Source organism: Agelaius phoeniceus, chromosome 6 (assembly GCF_051311805.1).
Source record: "Agelaius phoeniceus isolate bAgePho1 chromosome 6, bAgePho1.hap1, whole genome shotgun sequence".
NCBI lineage: Eukaryota > Metazoa > Chordata > Aves > Passeriformes > Icteridae > Agelaius > Agelaius phoeniceus.
Window position 1 is genome coordinate 38,427,147 of NC_135270.1, and position 21,228 is coordinate 38,448,374.

General features: G+C 38.0%; 1 protein-coding gene across 5 annotated transcripts in view; it reads left to right on the plus strand.

Annotated features, from left to right (window-relative positions):
* NPAS3 (neuronal PAS domain protein 3) overlaps nucleotides 1–21,228 on the plus strand; it is a 595,107-nt gene that overhangs the window by 570,694 nt on the left and 3,185 nt on the right. For all 5 annotated transcript variants that reach the window (XM_077180438.1, XM_077180439.1, XM_054635311.2 and 2 more), the window contains 3 exons: nucleotides 13,843–13,990; nucleotides 17,146–17,261; nucleotides 20,127–21,228. The exon at nucleotides 20,127–21,228 is cut by the window's right edge and continues 3,185 nt beyond it. In XM_077180438.1, coding sequence (XP_077036553.1) covers nucleotides 13,843–13,990; nucleotides 17,146–17,261; nucleotides 20,127–21,228 — 1,366 coding nt within the window. The remainder of the gene's footprint in view (nucleotides 1–13,842; nucleotides 13,991–17,145; nucleotides 17,262–20,126) is intronic.

A 21,228-nucleotide genomic window follows, 5' to 3' on the forward strand; every position in this document is an offset into this window, starting at 1 on the left:
GGAGACCCTGAAGACAGGTCTTTTCTTTCTCCAAGAAAATCACTTCAACTTACTGTATTCCTGCTCTCACTGTATGTCCAGTTTAACTGATTGGATTGCAAACTTTAGGAACACAGGGATTTCTCCCACTATCAGCTTCCAGCATAGCAGGCCTCACACACAAACTTGGCTGCGTGGCTATAGCATAATTATTCTTGCCAGGCTAATTGGTTTTTTTTTCAATAGACAGGGCTGGTTACATCTTTTATGTATATTTGTGTTCTTGCCTTATAGGAACAAGATGCTCATAGAATCATTTAGGTTGGAAGGAACTCTGGGATATCATCTAGTTCCACCTAATACTCAACAAAAACAGGATCAATACAAATTCAAAGCAAATTTTTCAGCACTTTGTGTAGTTGATGTTGAAAAACTTCAGATTCTCCACAACTTCTCTGAGTAACCTGTTCCAATTATCTTAATAAGTGTCAGTTATCCTCACTGTGATTTTGGGGGTGTTTTTTTCCCTCCTATCCAGTTGGAATTTCCCTGTTTTGATGGTGTAGCTCGTGGCTCCATCTTTGCAGTATCCTGCTTGCAGATATGCTGCTAGGTTCCCCTGAGGTCACCTCATCTTCAGGCTAAACAAGCCTGGTTGCACAGCCTTTCCTCACAGAGCAAATACGCCAGCCCCTGGGTATCTTGACAGACCTCTTCTGAGCTCACTGAAGTTTATCAATATATTTCCTATGGTAGGAGCCTAAAATTGGATTCCAGATGCAGTTTAAAGAGTGATGAGTGAAGGGGGATAAGGACTTTCTGTGCTCTGCTGGCTGTACACTTTTCAGTGCAGCCCTGCTGATTCATGCTTAGCATCGTGTCCCGCAGGACCCCCAGGTCCCTTTTCACACAGCAGCAACCCAGCCAGTCAGTCCCAAGCCTCTAACATTCCCTTTAGCAGGGAATCCATCCATACCAGATACAGGGCTTTGCCTTTGTCTTTTTGTGTTCAAACTCATGCTTTTTATGAAAGATCTTCAAGTTTAAATTAGTCTTGGGAATAACTGGGGAAGTACATAAGTTCTGCAGAAGCCAAAGTGGTTCATATCTTTGCCCAGAGAGATGTTCAACTTCTAGCAGTTGACAATAAAAATTGTACAGAAACCAAGAGAAAAAAATTGTAGAACCCCAAAATACTTCACAGCAACTTGCCAATCCTATAAAATCAAATTCAAACCAAACCAGAAGGAGAAAATCCTCCTGGTTTAGTAAAACTAGAATTAGAGCTAAAATTCATGAGCTGGAAAACACACTGGCTGTGGAAGGTGGAACCCAGCAGAACTGGTTCCCCAAAACAGAGAGAACAGGATATTTGCCAGTACAACATAGGAAATAACTGCTTGAGATCAATGTGGAGAAAGAAAAAAAAAAAAAAAAAAAAAAAAAAGCAGATTTGTGCAATATTTTGAAGAGGACTTGGAAGCTAAAGTAATGGATAGAAAACACTAGTGAGAAAACAAAGCAGGAGTTGAGAAAACAGCAAACTGAAAAGGTTGTGTTTGATGGAGAATGCAACCAAAAATCTTGGTTTATTTTTACAGGAGATAAAATAATTTGTAATGATTAAAACAAGAAGAAATCCAAATCGCAATTGTAGATTTAAGGGTAAAAGAAACATAAGTAAAACTGCCATTCTGCCTATTTACTGGCAACATAGCATAAGGGAAAAGTAAGACCACTACATCCTGCCCTCTCATCCAAGATATTCAAAAATATCAAAGAGAAAAACAAGCAAAGAAGAAAACATTGCACAAAATCACACAGGAAAAAAATGAAGAGGGCTATTGATGGCTTCAGATCATAGCAGCCCATTAGAGACTTAGAAAAGCAGGCCTTGTTAACTCTATCTCAGATAAAAGAAGACAAAAGCAGTTTCAGGAATGCGACCATAACAAGTACAATTGTGAAGAAGGTCTGCAAGACTATAGCAGTGACAACAGGCTTTTGTAAAGGAGCTACTGCCCTAATGAAAGGTCAGTTATGGTCACTGGAAAAGCTTTCATTGCCTTCAATGGACATAGGCGTTGTGCCTTAAAAAAGCAATTTTGTGGACTAAAATTCTGAGCCCAGTGAAGTAAATAGCAAAAATTCCATTAAGTTCAAAATTTCTATTAAGAGATTTATGTAAGTTATGCCTTGAACCCCTTTTGAATTCATAAAACAACATTAATACTCTGCCTGCATTTATAGCAGCACCATAATACATGGCATGATAACATAAGCTATTGAAACATAATTTTTGTCCAAACAGAAAAAAAAAGTTTATGCCAATTGTTTCTCTTCTGTTTCATTCAAACTTTGAATGATCATGCTTTTTCACAAATCTCTCAGCCAGTTTTTTGGTGTTGCAATTCTACCTTATTAAGCTCTTTCCTGTTTTAAAACGTTTCATGGCTTCAGGAGTTTGAGACTCTTCTTATCTGTTCATCTTCACAGTGGTTGTTGAACAAATTGCTGGTAGAATCATTGCATAAATCAAGTCTCTCTCGCAGAGATCATAATTAAAATGTTCTCTAGTCTAACAGCCTGTGCACATCCAGTATCATGACCCAGGTGTTGGCTCAGCTAACACACAAAAACTGGCTAGGCTGCAACAACTTTTGTTTCAATCCAAACCCTCAAAAATTACAGGTCTGGCTGTACCCTGGCACAGATACAGTCCCTAATCCTAGTTCTGTGACAGAGCTCTTCATTAGGTTACGTGCCATGAAAGAGTTGTAATTGAATGTTTTGTGTTTCATAGTTATGCATATAGAACTAAGACCCTAGAAAGACCCCTCATGGCCCAGTTCTACTTTACCACTTGTAAGAATGGGGAAGGTGATAGGATCCTCTCTATTTACTCACCACTGCATAAAAGCATTGCAGGACTGAAGTGTGTGTCAAACATAGGGCAGTTTGAACACCTTCACCAAGCCATGAGTCCCTGCATGAGTAGAACTGATCTTCTTCTTATGACATCAGTGACAAAAATACCTGATCTTTAAGCTAGCAGGATACATCTGATGTCAAATCAACACCAGAAATCAAGCAGATCAATAAAATTACTGTTGTATCAGGTCTTAGCACTCTCCATAGAACACAGCAAGGGCAATTGCTGCTCTCAGGAGTATGATGCTGTGCGTGTGTGCTTCCCTTTTTTTGACACTGTTATCACTCAGAAGTCTGTAAAAGCCTTTTTAAGATGTTCATTTCATGCTAAGAATGAGTGGATGTCATATGCTGTAGGAGTATGCATCTTCTATTTAATTGTAAAAAATGAATGGTCTTCATTGAACACCAAGTACTTGATGTTACTGTTCAATGAAGGTCATTAAGAAAGCAGCAAGGAAGAAAGTCAAGACCTCTGAAGGCAACCATGAATATACTTTTGGGCAAATATATGATAACATGCCATCATTTCAAAATTAATATATTGTTTGCAAGAACACTGTCACAAGTACATAACAGTTGGTATTGGTATATAATATGTGCTTTTTTCATTTTGAAATCCTAATTGAGGTCTGAATTCAGAAACCTGGCTCTGACAAGAAAGATACTGTTGTCGTCAGCTATTGCTTAGAAAATATCATCCTCTTTCTTCAGGATTTGATTTACAGCTATAAGAAATACAATTCCTCAGGAACAGTGAGCCAGGGCAGTTCATTTCCCATAAAGCAAAGGTCTCTGATGAGTATGTTTGGTAGCACTCCCTCTCATCTACTTTATCTGGTTTCCAGTGGTTAGAATAATCCAGTCTTTCTGAAAATAAACTATTCCACATTCACCTTTTTCATGGCTCCCCTATTTTTCAAGGAATATTACCCCCTCAGTCTGCTTTTAAATCAGTTATATATTCATGATTTCTTTTATGTATGTTCAGTAGAAAAAAATCTATTGCTCTACAAAATACTGCTTAGTGGTTTAGCATACCAGCTGTAGTTGAACTAACCTTTTAACTTATGCACATCAGTTATAATTTTTTATTCTCTTAATAACCTCAAACACATGAAAAACAAATAGAATGAGTTGATAATTTCTAACAGTAAAATACTTCACATATTTTGCTATCATGCTGTGGAATAACTCTGCAATGTCAAGTAGCTCACAATTAGTAAAACTGTAGGGGGAAAAAAAGAAGTGTTTTGATCCTGAGGAATTTTTATCCTAATCAGATCGAAATTTCAATGCTCTTGTAGTGCTTAATATCTTCAATAACCAAAAAAATCAAACTGATTCCAATGTCAGGTTTTACATTCCAGGACTGAAATAAAATGCTAAAATATACAAATGAATCTCATGTTTGTACAAGTTTATTATCATCGCTGGAAAGCAAGATTGATTCTAAATTAGGCTGATAGAATGTCAGGAGTTTAGCTATTTCTTAAACTAAGCCCAGCTGGCACCCTGATGACAGCCTAGTGTATGTTGTTTTCAAAGTATTGCAGAAGTGCTTGTCTGACTACCTGCACAATCTTTCTCTGTGTCCATAGTATAGACCTGCAAAGATTTCTGTGTTGGACACTGGCACACTTCAGTCCTTTTGGCTGGAGCTGGTGGAGATATAGCAAGATGAGGGAGCAGGAGATAAGAAACTGGAAGAAATGGAAGCATGTAAAGAAAATATTTTTTGTTTTCATGCAAGGCAAAAAAGGATCATGGACTTTGGTTTTAGCACATGCCTGGTGTTTGTTTTTCAGTCCTAATGAATCTTAAGGTTACTACCCAGGGGTGTGTATTGTCATGTCTTTTAGCCATGCTTTGAAATCCTGAAGATGTTGTGTTTGCTCCTGCAAATTCTTCTTTGGGTTACATGCAATATTGGTCTGTCTAGACTTATTTCTTTGTCTGTGTTTTTGAACAAAGCCAGGTACTTTAAAAGAAGGGGAACAACAGTCTGCAGTATGCAATTATGTGTGCCTGGTACCCTTGTTTCATACACTATTAAGTCATGGCTGGCTCATCTATTGACAGGTGATACTTACATTTTTGTGTGTGGAGAATAGTTGTTACTATTTTAAATATTTGGTGGTTTAATTATCCATTAACCATAAAAATACTCAGAAATCATTTTTAATTCCAAGAAATTTTCAATCTTTATGATATTTTGTACCTCAGTTTTTCAAATGCAAATTTTTTTCTATTGGACAAATGTTTTCTATATGTAAAATAGATAAGTATTTATCAGGAGAATCCGATCTTTGGGATAGTAAACAAATCAGAAAACTCCACAGAGATAAATCTTTAGCCTATTTAAATCATTAGCTGCTAAACCTAGTTCCAGAATTTTGCCTTCTGTAGCTTAGCAATATACAGTTATTCTGCAAGATGCCTCAGATACTGTTTGCATCAATAACCCTTTAACTTAATTCCTGATGCTATTTTATTTTCAAATTAAATCTAATACAATACTGATTTAGTACATTCACATTTCAGTTTGTAGGCTTTCAATTGTGTCTTCCATAGCTCATAGTTAGTTGAAATTTGCACCCAAAATCTCCTATTTTGACCTTAGAAGTGTACATAATACCAGCTGTATAAATACATGCTGTATTAAGGGGTTATAAAGTGAAGGTTGTGCTCTGACTTCTGCTGGTAACCTCTGTGTTTTCCAGATTCTCTGTTAATAATTTTCTGGGGTCTTTTTAAAGGTTTTTTTTGTGCTCAAAATTTCCAACCCCAAAAAATAATTTAGATTTTGATATTATTCTTGTGATAAATTGCAGAAGCATATGTTAAATTGCAAAGCCATGGGAATAAAGGACATTATGGTACACATCCAGCAGCTTCACCTTCATTCTGTCCACCAAGCTATTTCTGTGCTTTTTGCTAGAGGATGTAAATGTATGGCATTTTAAAAAAGGACAAAAGTTCTTCAGTCACATATCTTTCTACCTTCACTGTTGAGGGTGTCTCCAAGATTACCAAGACCAGAAGTTTCCATCACCTTGTAGTCTAAATCAGTGTTGCCCCACTGAAAATCCAAGAATGGATTAAGGATTTTGTTTGTACTTTAGTAGGCTGTGAAATACCCCATCCTAAAATGTCACTATGAAGGTATGATGGAGTTGTTGCAGAATTTTCCAGGACTTTAGAAACCTGTTAGTGCTGTGAGCTATTTCTCTTCTTTTTCTTTTTCAAAGGTCTGGACTGCTGACCTTGTGTGCCTAAGGGAGGCAGTTTTCAAGGCTGTAAGGATAGGAAAACAGTATCAGTAAATTTTGTAGCACATTTCAAATGTGTGGCAGTAGGTCTTATTAGTACTCATTTGAAAGAACCTGCATAAATCACCTGAGGCTTTGTCATTAATGCATCATGTGGTGGGTCCATGTTGGTTTTGACACCTGATAACCTATAAAATGAGTGGGCTGGTACAGGACTTTGCTTCAGTCCTTTGGGAATGAGATCACAAGATGCATAATTATTCCAAAGTTCTTTTATTTTTATTTTACAAAGTTGTGTTAGGTTGTTTTGTTTTGTTTTGGGGGGGGGGGGGTGGGTGGTTAGCACTAAACTATCTTGTTAAGGTCTATGGAAAGGTGTAAATCTTTGGGTGTTTTTTACTTTTTACAAGTCATCTGGTATAAAGGGACAGTATATTTCAAAAACGTCTGCTGTCAGATGTGAGATGGTGATGCATCTCTGTGGTGGTTAGAGGGAGTTTGAACATTCAGCTGTGCCATACCACCATGACACTGTGCTCTGGGTGCCTTTCCTCTAGAGATCAGCCTGAGGAAATCACTCATTTCACTCAGCCCAATCACCCAAACAGGGACTCTTATTCCAGAAATGAAAGCATGTTTAAAGGGATCCCGTCCCTTGAAACAGACCATCTTTAACCTAGGTAATTCAAAGATAATACTGCTGCCAATCTGCTTCCATGAATTTTCAGTCTCTTTTCCCTATTTCTGGGAGATGTAGTTATGTATAGTCGACAGATACATTTGGCATGGAAAGGGTTATATTCTGAAATCATTAATCTTACATAGGTTGTCATATGATGGACATTAATGTTAGTGGAGAGATGGAGGACAGTTTTCAGTTTCTTGAGCAAGCAAGGCCAAATTTCTCCTCTGATGTTGAGTTTTAGTAGCTAAGGGCAAAATTTGGATCTGGGATTTCATTTTCCCCTACAGTTTGAACAGAGAGTTCATTAATGATAATGGAAGTTCTGTCTGAAGTTGGTGTTCAAAGCAGGCTTGGGTTTCTAAACGACCGTTTCAATATTAACAGAAGAAAATCACTTTATGGCAGGATTGAAGTCATGGGGAGAGAGACAAATCATGAGGGGGAAAAAAGTTAAGAAAGAGACAAGAAAGCCTAGAGAATCCTAGGTAGAAAAATCTGCTGCTCATTTTTAAATCCAGTCCGTCATAAAATAAACTTATATCATTTACTTACATCAATTTTATCTATAGAAACCACAGAACAGTATTCTAATATGCATGCCATAAGCTTCCATTGAATAGTGCCTCTAGCAATACATTGCATTCCATTTGATCAATACCTACATAATATTTTGAAATAAACATTTTACCTAGAATTATATAGTCTTGTTAATATTCATGGTTATGCATAATTATAAAGTTGCCATTTCAAACATTGGGCCATGGGAAAATGGTATGTTATAATAATCACAAAAAGAACGGGGGGAGAAAAGTGCCTCTGCTGTTCAAGTAGGAGATTATGATTTCCATGGTGCTGGGAAACACTAATTTTTGTGTCTTTGCTTGGTTTTAATAAATTTGCACTGCTACTGTGAACTGATGTCATGTAAACTGATAACATAGAATTGATTTTTAACAAAACATCTTCCTGGTCCTAATCTGAGATAATTTTCACATGCAGCATGCAAGGCCTTCTTCACTGTATTTGGCAAGTTACAAACTTTGATCCTAATATGAATTCACATTTTTTAATAGTTTGACTCAGACCGCTTTTAACATTTGCTTTTCTGCAAAGAGGCAGGAAAAGTGTTGCTTAGTTTTCAAACATTCTTAAGGTTTCAAATTTTTCTAAATGCTTGATTAAGGCTCTTTATTTTTTCTGCAAGGTTGTTGATACTTAATTTTGCCTAATTTATCACGTATTTATGTGTGTAACATCCCTACACTGGAAGATTAAACAGTATTTCAGATTGTAAAGTAAGCAATGAATCGATTGCCATACTTAGCATTTTTAGAGTGACTGTAGATGCTTAAAAGATTACCCTGGTGAATGAAGAAGTTCGGTGGGAGTTTGAATGTCAGTGAAGTACAGTTTTCTTTCATGAACCTGATCTGCTACTTCCTGCTTATGGTAGGAAAAGATGAATTTATGTTTATAAACTTGCAACTATTACTCTCTGATATTCATATCACAGTGGCAGCCAGGTCTCAGTCAGTGGTATTGACATGATAGATTGCTTTCTACCCTATGCTAAAAAAGATGTCCAGCACTCAGGGCTTTCTACTGTTGTTTGCTGTGAATAAAACACAGCTTTCTAAAGCCTCACCAGCATTTTCTTAAAGCAGTTCTCATCTTTGGAATTTTCTTTAGAAGAACTCTGTTGAGATACAGCAAGTCAGACAGGGCTGGTGAGGAGCTGTGTGCAATGAAGACAGGTAGAGCAGCATTGCCCACGGGGACTCTTGTGATGGGAAGCTGGCATTCTTTACCAAGCAATCTGCTCTGAAGGCCTTGCTTTTGGCCCAGTGAGTAGACCATGCATCCACACACTGTCCAGGCTTAAGTCCCCTCCTCCTCCCTCTACCCCATGCAGTAGATCCAAAATAGAGTTGTTTGTAGAGAGTTACATAGCTGACATATGATTCCTCACCACATGTCTACAGGTCTCCTATCATCTAGCTCCTAATTCTGTACCAAGCATCATTTAACATTGCTAAATATTTTTCATTTCTAAAATCCAATTTGTGGATACTCACTATTTTAAACATCTAGCTCACTAATTGCAAAATCTATAGGAAAGTCCTTACAACATCAAAGACTCACTTGATCCTCAGAGCTATTATAAATGGACAACTGTCTCTGTTACAGGCAAATAAGGCACTTAATGCACTCTTTCTGGCTGTGATGCTATTTTTCCTGTGGGTTTTGAAAATGACCTTCCTGTAAGCATCAAGGACTGTAACTTTTCAGATAAAGAAACTTGTTCTTGTTTAAAGTCTATGCCAGGTTCATTCCCCTATTGCCCACAGTTTTCAAAAGCAGAAGAAAAAGTAATCCAGAATTAAAAAAATAAAAACCCTTCTGTTTCCAGAACGAAGTTACCCTGTCAGCTTGCCTTGGGCCTTAGGTGGAGAAGTGGAGATTAAAGAGTCAGTATTCCTTTTCATGTTTCGTCTGCCAGTTTTGTGAATGTAAAAAGAGTACTTGTGGCTGCAGCTAAGTATCTGACTGTAGCATTAAGTACAGCAATTTCATCCTCGTGCAGTAAATTAAAAATATTCTTATAAGTTTACCATGAGAGTTCAGTATCAATACCATCCAGTCATTGATAAAGGTATTTCAAGGAGAAGGGTGAATAGCACAGCAGATGTAACCTCAATATTTTCACCAATTATAAAGAGCCTCTTTGTGAAGCTGTGTGAATATGTAAGATGATCTCATCATTTCCTATTTACTCAATACTTACCTGAATACGCAATATAGAGTAGCTTTTAAATGCATATGCACATGAGTAAAATGTCCTTTTGTAAGAGACTTTACTAAAAGACTGCTTTTGATACACAATTTCTTCATCTCCTCTTCAAACTGAATTAAGCTACTTCCTTCTTTTAAAACACAACTCACTATTTAGAAGCTTTGGCTTTGATTTCTCAGAACAGCCTTACAGGAAGAAACTATGTTCTTTTTCTATTTGTAACCATATTTCTGAAGACAAACTTGTACTGATTTATTTTAATTTTCTAACAGAAATAGGTTCCTGCAAAGAACACTGACTGTTTCTTCTTTTGCCCCCTCCTCCATTCCGCTGCTACAAGAATATTGCTGTGCACAAAGCTACCAAGGAAAACTGAAATCCCTCTGTTGCGAACTGTGTACACAGCAATATATTCATACTTTGAGAAATAAGTGAGGGGTTTTTTATTTCTTACCATGACATACTGTGCGCTTCTTGCATGCCAACCACTGAATTCAAATTGAGGAACTAGGTAACATTTCAGCAAATTTTAATCAGGTTTACCATCCACCATTTTAGGGAATATATCTGTGCAGCTGACATAAAGGTCACCAATTTTGAAACATTAACCCTCAGTTAGTCCCTTTGATTAAAGGGTTTGTGTATATGTCTCTATATGTGTGTGTGTGTGTATATATGTATATATGTATATAATTATATATATAATTATATAACCTGATTATGCTTAATCCCATCACATGAGCCATCCCACCAATCTGGTCACAAGTCTCACCTTGTCTGCCATACTGGGTACTCCATGTATAACACAAATAGAAATATAAAATTATTTGCACTGCTCAGTGAGTGAGGGATTTGCCTGAAAACAAAGCATCCTGGCAATTCAGGATGTAATCTACATGGCATTACATTTACATTCAGTTTGTGCTAAACTGAAATGCATGGTCTGTTGCTAGTTAGAAAACATATCTTCACAATCAGAGCTGAGTGGAGTGATTCTTTGCTTTCATTTCTTCTCAAATTCAGGAACTTTATTAATGGGCTCTCCGTACCTGCAAACTGAAGATCTTTAAAATGAAACTGGGCTTTACTCAGTAAAACTGGTTAACAATAAACTGGATAAATTTCCTTCCCTGTTGCCTCCTTCTAATTGCTTTTTTTTGCCTCAAAATGCTTATCTAATTTCAAAGTTGCAGGTTGGCAATGCCAGCAGTAAAAGAATACTGTAAATTAGAAAACAATTCAAATTTTTTTCATTATCATTTTCTTTCATCACATTTAGAAATTTCTTTTCAAGGTATACTGGGAATTTTCAGAACTGAGTTGGGGGTGCCTAGTGCACTCTCACAGGAGGTAACAACCAGATTTAGCAGCACAGTGCAGCTTGCCTGCCAAAGAATCTCTTTATAGAGAGAAATTTTATATTGAATCATGGGACTTCCTTTAGAGCATGGGCCACAAATCTCTTATATGAAATGTGCTTTAGACTGACGCAGCAAGGAAAATTCTGTGTATCTGGTAATATATCTAAGCTGGCCAAAAATAGAGTGGGAATTTGCAGGTAGATGAACTTCACAGAAAGTTCATTTTTAATACAGTATTTCAAACATTCTTTGGATGTATTCTTTGTGCTTGGGAGCCTGAACTCTGAGTGCAGATGGTTTGTATATAGCTCTGATGCACAAAATTCTCATTCTTGAGAAAGCAGGCATCTTTTCCTCTTTTCCATAGCTCTGAAATGAATGCTCTGTTCAGTCCATGACACAGACTTTTCCAGTGGTGCAACAACCAATGTATAAGTTACTGAAGGATGGAGGATTTGTCTAGGATGACCAAAAGAGCTGGAGAATCTGGGACCTTATGACTATCACTATGAATAACTGCAGTGTGCCCTTCAGCCACTGCCTAGTGACTCACCTGGTACTTTGATTTTCAAATGTGTATGTGGACAGTTGTCCTTTGGCACCTGTGTAGCATGGTAAACTCCTCAGATAAAAACTGTTCCAAGGAAGACACTAGTGTATTTAGGAGGTACAAGTGCAGATAGATTTTACTAGTTCCTGCACTCAGCTGTGGGTATTCGTGTTTCCAGAAAAGAGATAGTATCACTCCACGCTTGTGTGCACATCAGTTTTACACTCAGCTGTAAGCAGAGTATTTTGAATGTCCTGTTTTACTGAAATGGAAATGCTTACCATAATCAAAACTTACAGCAGTGCTTTTCTTCCTTTATTCTTCCTAACTGATAAAGTTGGGCTAATTTATGTGAGATTGTTTTCTAAAGTGGCTTACAACATTGGTTTGACAGAAATGCTGGGTAGTCAGTTGTTCAAGTTTTATCTTTATTCTGCTGTATAATGAGGTTTTGAAGACAATGAATTATCATAGTGGAATATTTAGAGCTTGAAATACAAAAGTAAAAATTTAGGGAAATAGTGATGTCTGCCAGGACCAAACTTAGTTCACTAGAGGCTGCTTAAAAACATAAAGACCCAGATACAAATATTTGTTTATATTAGAGCTAAACATAACTTGCACTTCACATTCACTTTACATGGCATTATTTTACATGCATGTTTTTCTCTAGTAGTTGAAAAATTGCAGTGGGGATTGGAGGATACCTCCAAGATAAGGAAACATCACTGTTTGTATGGCTGCCTTTGTAAACATCTTTTCCTGCAGATATCTGCTGTACACAGATTTAGATATAGATACATTCACATGTATAATTGGGGGTATAGACACTTGGTTAACTTGAAAGCTCCAAAGTGTCATTTGTCACATTTATGGTAGGAACTTTAACTGCCTTAAATACTTATCCTTTTCCAAAGTGACTTTTTTCTTTTCTCTCAAAAAAAAAAAAAAAAGAAAAAGAAAAAGAAAAAAGGAAAAATAAAAGGAAAAGGAAAAAAAGAAAAAAAAAGAAAATGTACTTCATGAAACTATTGTATATGAAGCACTTATTAGCCGTAATTAAATGGACAATATGAATTTACTACGTCTTTAGGACTCTGGCTTGTTCTGGTTTAGAGCAAGATGATTAATGCAAATACATATTACTTGAGATAACCATTTAGCAGCTAATTTAGCCAAATTTATTACAGCAGTTAGAGGTTTTTCATTTTAGCAGACGGAGACAAGGACATGACAAAAGCCGGCGGTGACTGTGAAGGCACACTGCCCTCTAGTGCACGAAGCTTTGCGGCAATCGTGAGGGAGGCAGGGAGGCAGAGGGCTCCAGCTCGGCCCTGCCGAGACTTTGTGCAGTTTGCGGGTTTTATAAAACCGTTCTGCGACCTTCCACCGAAAGCTTTGCCTTTCATTCCCTTCTCCTGACGCGGAAGAATCAGATACAAAACAAATCCGTTTCAACTTGGCAATATTTTGGCTGAGGTATTACTTTAAACATCTGTATTTTTAAGCTGTCTTGCTGTGAGCATGGACCAGCACCGTTTCACATTACTGATTGCTTTTACTTCTTTCTGTTTCCTAGCATATTCCAAGCATTGGAGAGAGCTGCCGCTCTTTGGCTCTAACCAAGTCATTCTGTGCCTCCCCTAGGCCTCTTTCTCAGCCTGTTGGTGGATTTACTTTGCTCTGGTAGAAAGTAAATTCTCCAAAGACTTTTCCCCCACTGACCAGTGGAGATTTGGTTCATCTGAGAACTGTAAATTCTGTTTGACAAGATCAAAGAAACAGATGTATAAGTTCAGTGGTTGATATCGCCTGCAATGAGGAGAAATGATCAAAGCAGCAGGGGTAGAGTATCTTCCCAAACCTTTCAAATATCCAGAATCTCAAAGAGGTCTACCTAGAAGCTATGAATAAATCACATATAAATTTGCCTCTTTTTTTCCTTTTCTTTTTTTACAGTTTGACATTGAGTGCATTGGAAATGTCCACATAGCAATAAGTATTCTGAGAACCGTAGAGATTTGTAGGATTTTTTGCTTTTCTTCTTCCGCTGGAGTTTCCAAAAGTAGATTAAAATTATACTTTAAAACTTGTAAAACGGTAGTTATACTGAACTTCAGATTCTGTTTGTCATCTCACTGGCATTAAATCCAAAAGAAGCCAAGTATCTTCTGCTTATACTTGTGTCACGTTGTACAATGAAGGTCATTTTACCACAATTCTAACGCGTACTCTATCTTGCTTGTGTTTTGTTTGTGTTTTCCTGTCAGTGCTGAATAAGGGTCAGTGTGTAACAAAGTATTACCGCTGGATGCAGAAGAACGGAGGTTATATCTGGATACAATCTAGTGCAACCATAGCTGTCAACGCCAAGAACGCAAGTGAGAAGAATATCATTTGGGTCAATTACCTCCTTAGGTAGGTCTCCCAGTCACTTCTCTCACTTCAGCTGCTGTCTCTGCTGCTTGTCTCTGTCAGTGAGAGGTCTAGGAAAAAACAACAGCCTAATAGAGAAAGTTGAGAAGAACTTTTCATGTAGTCCTTGTCAAAAGCCGTGCCATTTTGTTATAGTTATTGAGGCATCTGTCGTATCTCTGCACATGAGAATATTCTTGAATTATTATGCTGCTTCAGTCTTGAAATAAACCCTCCACTATTTTATTGCATGCCCTGAAATCTACTCAATGTGAGCTCAAAGATAAAAATTATCCACACCAACTTTCAGTAGCTGTGTTATAAAATCTGGTGTGAAGTGTTTGGCACTGTTTTATTTGGATACTAAAAATGCAGGGAAGCAATCTGCTGGTACGGCAAAAAAAAAAAAAAAGTTATCTCTGAAAGGCATTTGCCAGTTCACTCCAGAGAGAGGAACTTTCTCAGGACAAAAAAGGCTCAAACAATTTTGTTGTTCCTGTAAGCATCATATAATATTCACACTGAAAAATACAACATAAGATATAAAAATAAAAGTACTATAAACTACTATTTTAAGCTATTAGAACTATTTTAAATAGAAATATTAGTAATTACTTGAATGAAAGGCTGTTCCCTGAGAAATTCTATTTTACCAAAGTGTTTTTAAAGGACTGATTTCAGAGCCCAAGGGAAAACCAACAGTCACTGAGAGACAGTGAATTATAAACCTGACCTTTCTCATCTGAAAATACCTTTCAACACATTCTGTTTTGTGAAAATGTTCAATAAGATTGGGAAATATTCTGTTTCGTTCCAAAGCAGAACAAACAAACAAATAAAATTTGAAACCTTGAGATTGTCATGAAATGCAATTGTCATTTTCTGGCCTGTTCTCCTTTTAAGTTGCTTGTCATGGTTTTTTATATTCCCTTTGATGCCATGAGAGTTCAAAGTGATGTCTAGGGGTTAGATTGTGACTTATTATGCCAAGTCCAGCAAGCCCTGAAGAGACTGTGCCTGCCTAAACTTGCATGTTGAAATGCTTTTGATTCCCCTTTTGGGGAAGAGAAGGAAGCAACCCCTGGCAGGAGAGCATTGAAGGGGTACTGAGGGAAACCTCACACGGCAGTGGAGTTTTCACTGGGACCTGGAGTTTTTTGGCCTGATATGATTTAGCACAGACTTTTCTGAACATATCCTTATCCTGCTACTTTTTTGTCTGTTCTTGCAAGTGTGAGGCAGAATGCAGCATTTCAAGAGGTCAGATTAAGGCTGACAATTCTGAACTGGAAGTACAGATTCACTGCCCCAGTACTTAACTGGGCTGCAAAATGCCCAGAAATGTTCTCCTATTTCCTGCTTTAGCTGTAAAAGTCATGCATAAGAATTATGAACAGCTACTTCTGTCCCCTTTGCTGCTTTCCAGACAATAAGTGAACCTAGTCCACAAACATCCCACAAAATAATTTCCTCTACAAGCAGAATATACCTAACCAAAAAAAAAAAAAAAAAAAGCTGTGTGGTCTGTCTTCCCCAGCTCTCCTCCCAGAACCTGATTTTTCTAGTCTGTTAGAGAAATATTAACATCTTCACTGAATTTGTGGTTTTAATTTAGATTTCTCCTTGTACTGGAATTCACAAAAGATCTAAATGTCCAAATAATATTTTAATAACAGATTAAGGCATAATTAGGTCTACTCTTAGCAGGAGTACTGGTCTGTATACATTTCCATGCATTAGAAAGTATGATTCAGCTGTCTGTAAAAGGATAGACTAATTATAGTGACAGGGAGGATTACTGCTGTTCTTGTTCTAGCAACTTGTTATTCACAGTGTGAAAGCCCTCAAACATCTTTTGCTTGGAGGGGGCAAATTTGGGGACTGCCCTGGGATGCAACAGAATAAAGTTACTTTGTCAGGACAAAGCCGTAAAGATGATAATTGTAATACAGCATCTCAATGTGAACTGTGTGAACTCTGAGTTTTCACAGTGCACTCTAAGAGGCTGAATATGAGCATACTGTCATTCTGAAAGTGTGTCAGGCACCCCCAGTGCTGCCTCATATTGTTCCATGCAGGACTGTGGATTTTCCATTTTACCAGAATTGAACTTGAACTGCATGGAAATGCTCACTCATTCAAAAATTATTAAAGATTTGCTATTTTTAATATTCTCTACCACTTATGTTTAGCTATGGCTGTTCCCCTGCATTTGCATGCATTTAAGAAAGGAACACATTTTAAAAGGTACAAACCAAGCAAAAGCAGAGTGTTGCTGGGGTTTTCTTCCATCTCTCTGGCAGTGTAGCTTTTTTAGATTGCAGTCATGTTCCTTGCTAACAAGTCACAGGTGAGCACCACATGAGCAGATGAAGATATGATTATAATGGGTGTGTTGACAGTTCTTTATCCCTAACATATGCATCTTAACATGCACATGTGCATCTGTCACATAGTTAGAGAGGTTGTTTTTGGTTTCTTGCTGATGTGGATGTATGTGTGCTGTGTTTAAAAATATGTAACCTATTTTATCTAATTTTTGGCCAGATTCTTTGGAACAGTGGTCACTTTTTTAGCCCTAGCTGAGCACCTCCTTAATAATTTCATGTGTGATGTGCTTGATTAAAATGTGGAAAATTGGAATGTTGAGAAAAACAGGCATTGAAAGGACTCTGGCAAGGTTGATGGAGAACATTTCTACAGAGATAACTCTGATAGACATTGCCAGTGGGGGAGAAACAGATTGGAAGAGTTAAAACACTCTCTCTGTCCTCCCAGGCACAGTAATGGGATCAAAATCAAGATATTTTGTTGTTGGATGATTACACAGTGTAGCTTTACTGCTAGATATCACACAAGCCATGATGTCCCACTTCAGCAAGGATGCTTTGATAGCTCTAAAACTTCACTAGAATCAAACAAGGTTTAGTACCTGGTCAATAAAGGTTTTTGACTGCTGTATTAAAATAAACCTTCACAAAATCCCTGCTGTGAAACTCTGAAGCCAAAAATATGTGTTTCTGTGTTTACTCTGCTATTCTTCCTGTTCTTTGTTCCTGAACTTTGATATGAAAAGAGGAAAAAATCATGAAACTGCAAATCATCCAATTGTGTTTATATTTGCTGTATCCTCTTTATATTTGTTGTATCCTCTTCAGTAACCCAGAGTACAAGGACACTCCAATGGATATTGCACAACTTCCTCACCTGCCAGAGAAAACCTCAGAATCCTCAGAGACCTCTGACTCTGAATCGGACTCAAAGGACAACTCAGGTAACACTCATGGTGTGCCTTCACACCCACTAGAGGTTCTTATCATGAAAGCCACAGGACCAGCTTTTCAGTTTAATTTTCCTTCTCAAGTATTTTTCCATTAAAACAAACAAACAAAAAAAATCATATAAAATTAAATTGAAAAACACTAGCAAAATCTTTTAATCACCTTAGCATTTCCATTTCCTCAGAATTTCTCTTCACTTTCTTCACGCATTCTTGCCTACGTAGCACCAAACTAAATATTTGATTCCCCAGCTGTGCTTAAGGTGTTTTGCCTTGTGCAGAGGACTTGGGATTGCAACTGTTGGATAAAATTCAAGCTCTTCTCTTTCCAAAGTAGGCAGACATTCTACAGAGAGGTCTCCACCGTCAATCTTTGACTCCTTGTGTATAAATACATTCTTGAAGAGTCTCACTAGGGGGCAGTAAAGATTGAAAAAAATTTAGAGTTTTATTGGGTTAAAAGTTATATTTAATTAAAATGTGAGGGTTCAAGAACTTGTTTGTACGCTCTTAAAGTCTGGGACTTCAGCTGTTTTTTAAAAGCTGAGTATACTTCTCAAGTTCTATGTGTAAATTAGTCCTACAGATGGTCCAGTGCACAGATGGTTCACACATTCCCTGTTAGTTTTAACAGTGGTTACCTAGGCATAGGTGCAAATCATCTGGCCTTGAGAGAGGTGTGTTTTCCTGTAGCCCAAGAAGTAAAGATGTTTTTCAGCTGTTCTATGTAGGATGGGTGGATAGATAGATAGATAGATAGATAGATAGATAGATAGATAGATAAACAAACAGACAGATAGATAGATGATTTTTTCTCTCATGTCTATGATAACTACCAAAAACACTCTAGAGGAAGTGGATCACTGTGATATAAATCAAGAAAAAGCAAGAAGAGAATCAGGATATTATATTATATTAATTATATTATATTATATTATATTATATTATATTATATTATATTATATTTTTATATGGATGTTCTCTTTCATCTTTTGCTTTTATTTGTTATCCTTCGACATCTTGGTTTAAGTCAATGTGCAGGCTTGCTGACCACTGTCATTGGGAATTTCTTCATCCATTCCCAGTGCTTCCTTTGTGCTGTCTTGTTCCTAAATAGCCAAATAACACATATGTGGGGAGCAGTTTGCATTTCCTGGAAATGCACTGGCAGTTTCTCCAGGTGAGCACATGAGAAAGACATGTACATTCATGACTTCTAAAGCTGATGCAGAGCAAGACAGCATTCCAAAGGTGCACAGATATTTATATCTCTGAAGGAGATATCTGGAGTCTTGGAAGGCAGAAGACACAGGGGCTTGTTTACTACAAAGGCATTAAATAGAAATGCCAAAGGACCTGAATTTGGAACAGTATTTTAGATGAAACCAACAAGTTCAGTTCAACCTGTGATATAATCCCAGGCAAATATTGTGTAGCTTTAAACCACCTCACTCTAAGACCACCCTTCCCCAGCTAGTAACCATGGCCTTAAAAGAAAGCATCTTCAAAAAAAGGAAGAAAAAATTGTTGGACAAATTCAGTCCTAGGTGGAACAAAACATTGGATGAGACTTAGGGATTTACAGCCACTTTTTTACTTTTTTCCTGTAGGTTTTATTTTTCAAAAGGAAGGGTCTCTCTGCTGCTGTTCACACAAGCAGAAGTCCCACTAAGTGACTTGCAAAGTGCAGTGTGCTGAATGCTCAGGCAGCTTTCCTGTCAAAGCCACCTTCAGCACTTCTGGGAAATAGTTTGGTATTGACATGGCTCCAGAAGTAACCAATATCTTTAGAGACAAATGAATCCTTCCCCTCTCCACCTAAAGCAAGGATGTTGAAAAGGGTAGTACTTGGCTCTGATGAGCGAAAAACGTCTTTTATTAGGCAACAAAAGATTTCTGGCTGGTCTGTAAAGGACGGGGTTTCCTGAAACCTTTTTTGACCCTTTCAAACATAGTGTGATAATGGAGCATATTCAGTCTCAAAGCTGCTTTGGCTCTCTGAGTCCAGTGGGCTACAGTGTTTATCTCACCCATATTAGAATTATAATTAAATTAATTCAGGCAAGAAGAGTGACAGCTTCTCAGGGCTGTAGATGTGCTGTTTTCAATGGTCTTTAGATGATTTGGATCAACCAAGAAATTGATTCATTGGCTGATTATTTTTTCTGTATTTTTTTATAATTGTTTTCCTTCAGGACAATATAAGACAACAGTCTAGCAACATAGCAAAATTGTTTTAATAATAAACCAGTTTATTCATTTATTTTAACTAGTTTATGCATTCATTCATACACAAGTTGCTTCTCCTCTCACATGGGAGGAAATCAGCAGTAATTCCACTGCAGCCAGAGACTCTATGCCACTTCAAAAGTGGCAATTGTCATAGGAAAATCAGATGAGAGTACTAGAATCTTCATTAGTAAATAGTGCTATACGTGGATGCCTGCCCACTGCAGGAGAATATGGATGTGAAAGAACAATCACCAGAACATTAGGGGATAATGGGATTGTTCACTGACTCCTGTTTGGATGGCACAGCTACAATGCTGTTGTGCTCACAGCTGTCATCATGATTCCTGTCTGGTGAGCAGATGAAAAGGCCCCTCAATCGAGGTGCAGCCTTATAGCATAGGCTTCTAGAGCATTAACAGTCCTGAGTCAGAGACATTCATGGTGATCAAAACTCTCCCAACACAACACTGAAAAAAAAAAACCATGCAGCTCTACAGAAGAGAACATCTTTTGCCAAAAATAAAGGTTAAAGCAAATCAAATCTCATTGGTAGGTAGAAACCTGGACTTGGATTATAATATTATGTTCCTATTGCTAATGCTTTGTTTCACTTTCATTTTGCTCCAGAGGACAATGAGAACTCAAAGTCAGATGAAAAAGGAAACCAGTCAGAAAACAGTGAAGACCCTGAATCGGACAGGAAAAAGTCAGGAAATCAGTCAGATAATGAAATGAACTGTAATGAGGATGGGAACAGCTCCAGCAACCAGGACAGCAGGGACAGTGATGACAGCTTTGAAAACTCAGACTTCGAGAATCAGAAGGCCCCTGAGGACAGTTTTGGCACCCTTGGCTCTATGCAGATCAAGGTGGAGCGCTATGTTGAGAGTGAGTCAGACTTGCGGTTGCAGAACTGTGAATCACTGACCTCTGACAGTGCCAAGGACTCAGACAGTGCAGGTGAAGTAAATGCCCAGTCTTCCAGCAAACATCAGAAGAGGAAGAAGAGGAGAAAAAAGCAAAAGGGAGGCAGCATGACCCGGAGAAGGCTGTCAAGCACCTCAAGTCCAAATGGACTTGACTCAGCTTTGGTGGACCAGCCCCAGCTGCTCTCGTCACCAAACAGTGCCTCAGTGCTCAAAATTAAAACAGAAATCTCAGAACCTATCAATTTTGATAACGATAGCAGTATTTGGAATTACCCACCCAACAGGGAAATCTCAAGGAATGAATCACCCTACAGTATGACCAAGCCCCCCAGCTCCGAGCACTTCCCTTCCCCCCAAGCCAGCAGTAGTTTACATGTCTCCATTCCAGACTCTGTCCTCACCCCACCAGGGACTGAAAATACTGCCAGCCGTAAAACTCAGTTCAGCACCTCATCCAACTCGGCCTTGGCTCCAGTGTCCTCTGACCCTTTGTCACCTCCACTTTCAGCATCTCCAAGGGACAAACATCCAGGAGGTCCCACAGCGTCCAACTCTTTGTTGTACACTGGGGACCTGGAAGCCCTTCAGAGGTTACAAGCAGGCAATGTGGTGCTTCCTTTGGTTCACAGGGTAACAGGAACCCTTGCTGCGACCAGCACTGCTGCTCAGAGGGTCTACACCACTGGCACTATTCGCTATGCTCCAGCTGAAGTTACTTTAGCCATGCAGGGCAACCTCCTCCCCAACACCCACGCTGTTAACTTTGTTGATGTTAACAGCCCCAGCTTTGGGCTGGATCC